This window comes from Leptidea sinapis, chromosome 36 (assembly GCF_905404315.1).
Source record: "Leptidea sinapis chromosome 36, ilLepSina1.1, whole genome shotgun sequence".
Classification (NCBI taxonomy): Eukaryota; Metazoa; Arthropoda; class Insecta; order Lepidoptera; family Pieridae; genus Leptidea; species Leptidea sinapis.
In genome coordinates, this window is record NC_066300.1 from 1810254 (window position 1) to 1822040 (window position 11787).

Here is an 11787-nt window from a genome sequence, read left to right on the forward strand (position 1 = left end):
AATTTACATACCTATACTTATACAAAAGTAAATACAACATAATACTATATAAATACAATAACTTCAAATTGATATTAGTATTATACGCACTGACAGTTACATAGCATCTAATATGCTTGTGAAATAGTGTTTGGAAAGCATGAATTTGAATGAATTTAAGTTTTGAGCACGCTTAATATAATTTAAGCACCGCATCTCGTCCCACTCTGCTGACCTATAGGACTATAGTGCCACACGCGGCGACAACTTAAGAAGCGGGGCCGTGTTAGGCGCGTGATCGGCACGGTGCTCTGGATCAGGCAGTGGTCCGACGATCCCCGAGGAGGGTCAACGGAAACTAGGTAGCCGTCCGGATGTGAGGTCAACAGAAGGTCCAACAGTGAAGGTGTATGATCTTGCACATCTGGGATTCGCGTTGGCGCAATAACCAGTTACGTCAGACCATATGCTAAGGCGAAGTCGTGAACAGATCTCCCTGCATGATCGGTGGTACGTGAGCCTAGCCATTCGGCGTGGTGGGCGTTAAAATCGCCAAGAAACACGATGGTGCAGTGGGGATCTGCTCCAACACGGAATCTGTAGCCATTTGGATGTGTTCGAGGAGCCGGTCAGTCTCTGCGTTACCGCTATGGGACCTATACAGGCATGCGTAGATTCGCGGATGGTCATCGCAGTCTACACGCAGCCAGATGATGGATAGGTCCTGTCCTTCAAGAAAACTAAGGCGTCGAGAACAGACATCCTCCCTGACGTAAACGTACACGCCTGCCCGTGGTATAAAGGAGTGTTCCAAATTATACCCCGGGTAGGAAAGGTGAGATGATCAGCCAGGGAGGATATCTGTGTCTCGGTTAAAAAGAGCAGGGCCGGCTTCGCCGTCTCCAGGTGAAAGTGAACGGCATTTAAATTTGATCGAAGCCCCCTGATGTTGCAAAAGTCCACAGCGAGTGTGGAGGAGGGTGGTTTGAGCCTCCTGCTCTGTTTGCCCCGAGTCAGCGCAGATTTGCCCCCTCCAGAATACGCGTCTTACGATATTCGGAAATGTGGTCATATTTACGTAGACCAAAAACAAACCTCATGGCAAAATTTTTGAGGCGTTCAAGTTTGTTAAGTCGGCCTTGCGTGAGATTAGTATAAGTAACGTCCGCATAGTCAAGAATAGGAAGGAGAAGGGCTTGAGCTAGCATAATTTTTGTTGGTATGGGTAAAAATTTTGTAAGACGTTTTAGTGAATGTGCTGCACCATAAAACTTTCGACTGGTTTCCTTAACAAGGGTAGATCATGACAGCCTCTCGTCGAGATATAAGCCTAAACTCTTAACTTCCTTGCAGAAAGGTATACCGATACCATCAAAGGTTATTTTAGATGTATCAGAACAGTCAATCTTGGAAATCGAGAAACTATCTCCGATAATGATTGCTTGGCTATTCTTAGGATTAATATTAAGCCCATAACAACGGCTCTAGCTTTTAATCACGTTTAGATCATCGTTTATACTATTAATTGCAAGGTTAAGGGCATTAAACGTGCATTGAGAGTAAAGTTGGAGGTCGTCTGCGTACAGGTGATATAGAGAAGTTAAACGGTGAGTAATATTATTTATAAATACAGAAAATAGTAGAGGAGACAAAACGCCACCCTGAGGTATAACAGCAGTGAAGCTACAGAGGCTGGACGATATATCTGCAACGACCCGCTGCTTGCGCCCATGCAGATAGCTAGTAAGTTAGTTACTGTTGGAGAAATATTAAGAGAACCTAACTACCAATAATTCGTAGTCAACGGTGTTGAATGCGTTGCTAAAATCCAGAAGCACAAGTACTGTAACTTGCTTCTTATCTATTCCTAATCGGATATCATCGGTGATTTTAGTTAGAGCAGTAGTCGTACTATGACCACGACGGAAACCAGATTGAAGGGGACTAAGGATCTCATGCTTTTAAGAAATCATGAAGTTGTTTGTGCACAAGTCGCTCAAGGATTTTGAATAGTAATGGGAGATTGAAGATGGGTCTATAGTCTTGTAATGAAATAGGGTTATTATTTTTTGGTAGAGGAATAACTTTAGCCTCCTTCCACGTACATTACAGCTCATCCTTAATAGTTATTTATTCAACTGTTGTGTAATAAGGGGTATCAAAACACAAATATGGATTTATCACACGAGGTGAAGCCGAGTGTGATAAATCCATATTTGTACAAGACTTTATCTACACCCAGAATATGAATCCTCTAAAAGATTCTGGAACAGTTAGCTTACTGCTAACATTAAAACACCAGTCCTAGTAGTAACTTACATAATTCATTACTGATTATATACAAATAAACTAAGTATTTATGAAACAATTATTTAATTTAGTAGTAATTTACATTTTGTATAGTGCAATAATTAAAATTCACTCGAATAATCAGCGTTTAAAATGAATCGCTCATTTTTTGTAAACAAAACAATAAAAATATCGAAGAAAAATCAGAACATTGGGTGTTTTAATGTTGGCAATAAGCTGTTTCAGAATCTTATTTCTAATAGAGGATTTAAAGCATGGGTGTAGATGAAGATAGAAACGAAGTTATTTTTCGTTTGTATAATAATTGTGATGCTAATACGTGCTCATCAATCTTAGATAATCTATACCTCTAGACAGTCTCCTGCAGTTAGGCAACAGGACAGGTTTATTACTTTAGAGCTATTACGCACTGTCGACTTGCTATAGTAGCGCTACTAATCAAGAGAAATAAAAATAAAAGAAAATCAAGAGAGTATTGGGTACATCCTTTGTTACAAGAACGGAGATCAAAAGGAATGTTTAAAATATTTTATGAAGACGTGAGAAAATATCCTCGTAAATTTTTCAACTACGCAAGAATGTCTGTGCGTTCGTTTGATGTGCTATTGTTTCTTCTGAAACCATATATAACTGGCACAGATACAAATATGCGACCATGTTTTTCTCCGGAAGGAAAAATAATTGTAACACTAAGGTAAATGAAAACTTTATTATTTTAAAACCAGAGTCTTTAAGTAACAGTGCTTGCTCGACTTGCAGTGGCACTACCATGCCTATGTCAGTGTTACTGAGATTTCACTGTCATGGGTCAGCTAGTTAAAAAATAAATTGTAAATATTGTAACATTGATGCTGTAATTTCAGTAAATAAAAAAAAAATATTGACATTATGCATTTATTGTTATAGTTACTAATTTCTTATATTTACGAGAACACTCATATCACATAATACAACTTTTAACGGATTTAGATCGCGGTTTAATATACATATTGATTTTATTTATCCCGACGTTTTTCTAACACTTTACAGTTACAAGTTATTTCAAAGACGGATAACATCCTAGGTTACCCGTGACCACGAACACTGTAAAGTGTTCGAAACGTCGGGATTAATAAAATCAATATGTATAATAAACCGCGTCCTAAATCCGTTAAAAGTTGTGTGTTGTGTTATTTGGTATTTATTTATTGTTTAACTAAATCAATACTATATAAAAATAAAATAAAGATTCAAAATAAGTCCAAAAAATCAGAATCTTGTGAAGCACTTGAAGTGGCAGTAGAAACTCGCGACTCTGAACGGTAAAGGAACTGAAGTTGGTAGAGTATAGTAATTCTGTTGTGTTGGTGCTTCAGAACATAACCGTGCTGTTTGACTTAATTGTTGACTTGGTGCTGTAGAAGACCCAGCCTCCGGTGTGAAATAGCCACGTTCATACTCGAACTCATAATAATATTTACGCCAAACGGAGTTTGGATATACGTTATTTGGCGTATTGGTTCCGAATGAATCGATCATTGTGATTAATGGAATTTTCGCTGCTAGTTTTTTGTGTTCGGGAATTTTCCTAAAAGACGATAAAAGGCACAGCAGAAACATTCTGTCCTCATCTCGTTCCAAAACATCCGCGTTATTTTTACGAGTATCAATACATTTGTTTAAAGTTTCCAATAATTATCTTGTGCCATCATCTGAAGGTTTTATCTTCTTTCTTCCCACTATATTTTCCCTAGAGTACGGCCCTAAAGGTTCTTGATCAGTTTTCGACTTTTCTTCTTCCGTAATGCTACTCTCTGTGTTTAAATTACCAACAGTAATCTTCAAAAACAACAGCTGTTTAAAATAAATATAGGGAGTTTTATGAGAAGCAGCAGACCCACTTTTGGTATTTTTCATTCTTCTTATTTCTCGAGCAGCTTCTTATATTTTTCGATTTTTGCTGAAGTGGTTGACCTGTAAATAAATTATATGTAACATGTATTTTTTTTATTTCAGATATCTTGGAAGTGGCTGCAAATTTGTAGATCTACATTACTCATATAGTCTTGGGATTTCTACTATTGCTGAGATAATAAGAGAAGTTTGTCGTTTTATATGGGTTTTACTGAAAGACGTGTTGACCACAACCTACAACAGAATATTGGTTAAAATTATATTATATTATTGCAAAAGATTTTCATTTACGAGCCAATTTTCCAAATTGTATAGGTGCCATAAATGGTAAACATATAAGAACTATAAGACCTTACAATAGTGGATCAGTGTGTTATAATTATATACACTTCTTTTCTATAATTTTGCTTGCCATTTGTGACGCTGACTACAAGTTCGTATACATAGATGTTGGTTCCTATGGAAAGGATAGCGATTCTTCTATATTTATACATTCAACATTTTATCAAAACCTAATGAATAATGATTTACAAGTTCCGGAACATCAGCCTATTTCATCTATAAATCCTATACTAGTACCGTTTGTCATTGTTGGTGACGAAGCATTTGGACAATCTGACAAAGTTGTGCGACCGTTTGGTGGATAAAATTTAACAACAAAGAAAATAATATTTAATTATAGGCTCTCTCGTGCTCGACGCTATATCCAATGTTCTCGGCATATTAGGAAATAAATGGCAGATTTTTCACAGACCTATTGTTATAATGTTAATTTAGATCTAGTAACAAGCATCATCAAAAAATGTTGTGTTCTTCACAACTATGTTGTAACTCCACTATTTCTTCCCACTGTTTTTTCTTCAAATCACGATTAGAATATTCATCACTTACTGTCCCAAATAGCTTTTCGGGATTGTATTTCCATTATAAATTTCTCGGTATCGCAAGCCTGAGCCAATTTTGTGCGCGACGTCCGGTCGTTACGACAGTTGCTCGCAGTGTTGCCATTTGAAGCCGTGCTCCTATTGGTCGCCGGCGACCGGCCGTCGCTTGTGCGTCGCCACGTCGCGGCGAGTCGCCCAGTCTCTTGGGCGACCGACGACCAAGTGCGTAAACACGTAATAGTTTTTAAAAAATTTAAACTGTAGTAAGTTACAGTGTCGACTTGTTTGCCAGCGACCGAGTCGCCGGCGACAAGTCGACAGTACGTAATAGCTCTTAGTGTGCATGACAGCTACGTCTCACACGCGCGACACGTTAGTCACTTTGTTTTAGAGTGCGGGAGTTTGCTGAAAATAGAAGTTAACAGTTATATTTTTCGACGTGTTCTTCAACTATAATATAACTGTTAGGTGGCTTCTTTTATTAAGATGCTGCTGTGAGTTAGTGCAAGCATTCACATCGTATTTGGATTTGAAAAGCGCCGTAGCTACTGAAATTACTGGGGACAAGATGATAGCAATCATCACCAGTCACGAATGAAATCGAGATGCCATTCAGAATCTTAGGTTCAATAAAGATTCTGAGCGGCACTGCTTTGTAATTAATATCCAAGGCGTATCACTCACCACCAGGCAGGTGAACGTCTTGCTGGCAGTGAACGCTGGCGTTCGTGTCGTTGCGTACTTTCCGCTGATACTTTTTTGTATGGAAAAAATATCGATAGGTATTTTGACCTGTTAGCACACGTTTTATATTGGCTTCATGTTATGCCACTGCCTGGAGACGCTCACATATGAGAATCATTTTCTATAAAAATTAGCTTACCGTTGTCCCTGTATGCTGGTGTTATCTTATGAAATGCGCCTGCATTGATCATGACACTCGAGCGTTAATATAGCACACTGGTTTCGTATGTTCTCTTTTAATTACTCCTTTATTACACAGTCACAAGAGATATTCGGGGAAAATAAAACAAGCATTTGCATTTTATCTTTATTCGTATTAATATAATTTCCAAGTTACAAAAATCGTTTTGTGAGGAAAAATTTAGGTAATATATCTTTGATAGATCGTGCGTATAAGGTACCTGTGTACCTTACGTTATCATAACGTCAAAAATAAATATAATTTTACTTTACTAATATTCTAAATATCGCAATGATAAAGTTTACAATTTCAAAGTTTTGTTTACGAATGATGGGTAATGTGTGGAGACATTCAACAGTCATTATATTAATTGATACACATCATTCACGAGGTTTCCGAGTTACCATTTCGATATTATGGTAATAGCCTAATTCTTAATTTTTTTTAATACGTAACAAACCAAAGCTTGCTAACGAGTGTTAATATTATGTAAATAATATTGTAACGCGATAAACTGACGGAGATACTAAATCTCACGATTACATCGATTTAACATCTTGAATTGTTTCAACGTAAAATGTTAAAAGAAAAACATACTATGACGTCAACTAAGGATAAGTCAAAATACTGCGTCCCAAGACGGCACCTTATTCTATAACCTTGTCTATAACAAGTCTAGGACAGGAGTCACACACTTAACATTTGTATGACGATGGACATTCTGTGACCAACTAATGATCTGACACCCGAGACAAGCGGTTCAGAGTAGCGAACACGGATAACGAAATAGCAGATTACCTAACTTATTGTTGTCAGTGTGGACTCCAACGCACGACAGCTTTACAACTGTAGCCTTTCTGGCTGTGCGCTGTGGGGCTGGGAGGCGGTAAACGAAATGGCTAACTTCTTAAAAAACAACATTTCAATATGGAGCAATTGGATAAAACAATTTGGAAATAGCTCGCACGTTAATTGTGAATGGCGAAGAATACTCTCGTTTACACGAGGTTCGACTTGTAGTTAGGAACTTCTGAATAAGATATGATAAACTCATGAGCTAGTGTTTAGTGAAGAGATACCGCACACAATGTCGTCGGGTTGTATTAAAGGGAATATAGAATCTGGGCGGTAAGTTCCACATACTCAGCCCCCCGCCCCCTTAATTAAACTACAATAAACTACGCTAATCTAGCGCTACGTACACTGTTGCTAGTACTGGACAGTTTTTGTTGCTAATCATTGACAAAAATATAATATTCAGTGAGATTCACGCAGGGATGGAACGCCAGCCTCGCGTGGATCGCACGAACACACCAAACTTTCAGACGATTCAAAAAATATCAGTATTTTCGCGATACTACTCGCTAAAGTAGGTACTACAGTAACATCTAAATAACATATACTGCGGGTAACCGATCTTCATATAGACATACACTAGTGTCTATTTACAAAAAAAAATATATATAAACTATTATATAAAGTAAATACCTGAATATCGCTTCACGATACTCACGTGTTTGTTGTCGTTAATTCCTTTGGAGTTAATTTAAATATAACCTAGGGTTCTTATAGATAATACAAAAGCGCCACGTCAAACGCCTACTTAACGTTTAAAACATTTTGAGTTGGAGTAAGAATTAACTTATGATATAATAAAGTAACTAGACTTATGAAGGATGTACGATCGAACGTGATCCAGTGCGTATGTGCGGCTCACTTCTTGACTGCGGGCGTGGAAGTCTCCGCCCCTTCGGCTTTTACTTCTGTCTTCACTATTTTGCCCTCACCTGCCAAAAATATACAATACGTTTATTAATGGCATAATATTACTTATCTTCTGGCATACTTAAACACATGGTGGGATGGTGAGCGGTATCTTTTAGTCTCAAACTCACCCTGAGTTTGAGACGAGTAGAGTACCCCGAAGATCGGCTTTCTTTTTGTTGTCTGTCTCACCCCTAGATTTCCCGAGGGATTTGGAAGTGGACCACTAGCTCCCTCACTTCATTGCATTGTGTAGATGTCTGGGGATACTGTATTTACCGGCAATCCATATCTCTCTCGGGAAATCGCGGTTTAATTCCGCAAGAAGCTTCTCCCTTCTCGAGGTCGCGAAATAAGCTACTGTAACGCACGCGCAAGTACGGCCACATATAGACAGTAGCAACTTGAACGATCTGAAGGCATGCAACACCTCTTGAATCACTCACTTCCGCTGCTGAGAGGTGTGGCGTCGTTTAGAAGAGTGAATCAGGAAATGTTTAGAAAAGCTGTTTGACTCGAACCCTGCCAGGCGGCACGCATTCCACCTTGTCGCCTCGCCACTCACTTCCATTGCGATCCTCATAAACTTGATGTGTGGCATTCCTTTTTAAAACTTGGAAGTAACTTGTCAAAGATTTGCTAATGGTAAGTGATAAAGCGATATTATACGGACCGTTAGGCGTGTCTCCGTCGGCGTCGGTGTTGGAGCGCCTCCTCTTGCGCGGGAACTTCCAGGCGCCGCCAGCCTTGGCCTTGGGCAGCGGCTCCATGTCCAGCACCTGTGTAACAACCGGCAACCTCGTGATAACTTTAATATGGTTCATTCACTTTAAGTGTTAATCGTACGAGTGAAGTGCTTCTAGATATAATTTTCTTAGCTATTGACAAAACAATAATGCTAAGTAGGGATATCCCGAAATAGAATATTTTATTTAACGAAAACAAACAGCTAATACAATTTATGTAGATACTCAAATAGTAACAGACAGCCAATTACAGGTTTTCACTAATAGAAATAATATAAAATATGGTAAACGTACGTGAACACTATTATGGCTCGGTACGGCTCAAATTCATGCCAATAAAGATACATAAAAAAAATGTAACAGAAAACAATACATAATTAAAAAGTTGAGGGTTATGTACTGCCTTGCCTTAGAAATGCTTTTAGCAAATATGTCAATATCTAATAATCTACCTCGCTTATATCTCGCCGTTCTTTAAGTGGTAAGAAGTAAAACTTTTTACACAATTCAACATAGTTGTTAGAATCGTAAGGTACCTTAAGTCTAAAGCAAAAAGTCTTAAAAATCACCTCTGAACAAATTCTAGACGGTCAAAATACGTATTATATGTAGGATTCCAAATCTGTGAAGCATATTCCAGATTATTTCTAACAAAAGTACAAAATAGTATCTGAATAGTCTTAATATTATTAAATTCTTTGAAATTCGCTTAGTAAAACCTTTGAAGCCTATAAAACTATCATATCAATGTGATCATTGAATAGCAACTTAAGAGTCATGGTAAACGACGAGATCGCTCGTACCATTGCATCTAGAGAGCACCTGACCTTTTAATATTTAACTTGTTTGTAGGATGTTAATCTTACGGGTATAACATTTTGATGGATTAAGTTCTAATTTATTAATAAGACAATACTCCTCAAGGAGGTTAAGATCCTCCTGAAGATCATTCATGTCAAGGATAGATGTTATTGCAGAGAATCTCTATCATCAGCGACCGAAAGTAAGTTGGAAGACTTAAAAACAGGAATCTATATCACCTACATAAAAAGAAGTGGACCAAGTAGTGATCCATGGGAAACACCACTAGGAACTGGAACCTTACTAGAAAAGTAGTTATTTAGTACAACAGCTTGCGAACGATTATCTATGTATGACGAGAACTATCGTTACAAGTCGCCCCGTATTCCCGACTGAGTTAGCTTACATAATAATGTACTGTGGTCGATACTATCAAACGCCTTACTATAGTCGGTGTAGATTACATCGACTTGCATATCATTATCCATAGAGTCTGTAATATAACTGTTGAGAAGTAAAAGATGAGAAACAGAAGATGTACGCTTCAGAAATCCATGTTGGAAGGGACTAAAGGTGTTTTTTAAGTTAGCATACAACTGCTTATATATGATCCTCTCAAAGACTAGCAATGATGCAGTTTTGAAATTGGTCAATAATTCGTAATTTCAGACCGAGACCCTTTCTTATGTCATCATCAGTACATATATTATAAATGCCCCTTTCCGTAACTCAGGGACAGAGCTATATTTACAGCTTCAGAGAGATATTTACAGCTTTCCCATTCTATACTAGTCTAATTACAATCTATGAGAAGTGATGCAACAAAATCTCTCAAAACTTACAATGGAGGCCTTTAAAAATAATTAAATATAATAAGATATTGTTACTATACTATTTTACTTACTTAGCCGAAGCAAATTACCTTGTATATCTGTCTGAAGGCGATTTGGCGCAAGAACTGCTGCGCGGAGGCAGTAAGGTCCTCACGTTGCTGCGCCGATAGGTTTCCTAGCGCGTCCTGCAACCACACAAAATATTCTCTGGAAATAATGCTTGTTTAGTTCAGAGTTTAATTTTATAGAAGAGTTACTTTTGAAGAATTTCACTTTTTCGTTTTCTTTCCTTCAACCACACCTTTATCAACAGTCCGCACTCACCACCAGCTCCTTCTCGCAGGGGTCGCGCAGGCCCGGCCCGTGCTCCAGCAGCAGCCCGCTGGCCGCGGCCTCCATCACTCCGACACCAACCATATTACATGGAGCCAGTCCCTGGTACTCACCACCAGCTCCTTCTCGCAGGGGTCGCGCAGGCCCGGCCCGTGCTCCAGCAGCAGCCCGCTGGCCGCGGCCTCCATCACGCGGCGCAGCGCCTCGCCCGCCGACTGCATCACTCCGACACCAACCATATTACATGGAGCCAGTCCCTGGTACTCACCACCAGCTCCTTCTCGCAGGGGTCGCGCAGGCCCGGCCCGTGCTCCAGCAGCAGCCCGCTGGCCGCGGCCTCCATCACGCGGCGCAGCGCCTCGCCCGCCGACTGCATCACTCCGACACCAACCATATTACATGGAGCCAGTCCCTGGTACTCACCACCAGCTCCTTCTCGCAGGGGTCGCGCAGGCCCGGCCCGTGCTCCAGCAGCAGCCCGCTGGCCGCGGCCTCCATCACGCGGCGCAGCGCCTCGCCCGCCGACTGCATCACTCCGACACCAACCATATAACATGGAGCCAGTCCCTGGTACTCACCACCAGCTCCTTCTCGCAGGGGTCGCGCAGGCCCGGCCCATGCTCCAGCAGCAGCCCGCTGGCCGCGGCCTCCATCACGCGGCGCAGCGCCTCGCCCGCCGACTGCATCACTCCGACACCAACCATATTACATGGAGCCAGTCCCTGGTACTCACCACCAGCTCCTTCTCGCAGGGGTCGCGCAGGCCCGGCCCGTGCTCCAGCAGCAGCCCGCTGGCCGCGGCCTCCATCACGCGGCGCAGCGCCTCGCCCGCCGACTGCATCACTCCGACACCAACCATATTACATGGAGCCAGTCCCTGGTACTCACCACCAGCACCTTCTCGCAGGGGTCGCGCAGGCCCGGCCCGTGCTCCAGCAGCAGCCCGCTGGCCGCGGCCTCCATCACGCGGCGCAGCGCCTCGCCCGCCGACTGCATCACTCCGACACCAACCATATTACATGGAGCCAGTCCCTGGTACTCACCACCAGCACCTTCTCGCAGGGGTCGCGCAGGCCCGGCCCGTGCTCCAGTAGCAGCCCGCTGGCCGCGGCCTCCATCACGCGGCGCAGCGCCTCGCCCGCCGACTGCATCACTCCGACACCAACCATATTACATGGAGCCAGTCCCTGGTACTCACCACCAGCACCTTCTCGCAGGGGTCGCGCAGGCCCGGCCCGTGCTCCAGCAGCAGCCCGCTGGCCGCGGCCTCCATCACGCGGCGCAGCGCCTCGCCCGCCGACTGCATCACTCCGACACCA

The 11787-nt window shown here is 41.5% G+C and overlaps 1 protein-coding gene across 1 annotated transcript; it reads right to left on the reverse strand.

Annotated features, from left to right (window-relative positions):
• Positions 1–6103: 6103 nt before the first annotated feature.
• LOC126975589 (spermatid perinuclear RNA-binding protein-like) lies at positions 6104–11324 on the reverse strand. Its single transcript, XM_050823543.1, has 4 exons — positions 11202–11324; positions 10225–10320; positions 8429–8534; positions 6104–7778 (listed from the first exon to the last, which is right to left on the reverse strand). The coding sequence occupies exons 1-4, from the start codon at positions 11307–11309 to the stop codon at positions 7705–7707; spliced, it is 384 nt and encodes a 127-aa protein (XP_050679500.1). The 5' UTR covers positions 11310–11324; the 3' UTR covers positions 6104–7704.
• Between the last annotated feature and the right edge of the window lie 463 nt (positions 11325–11787).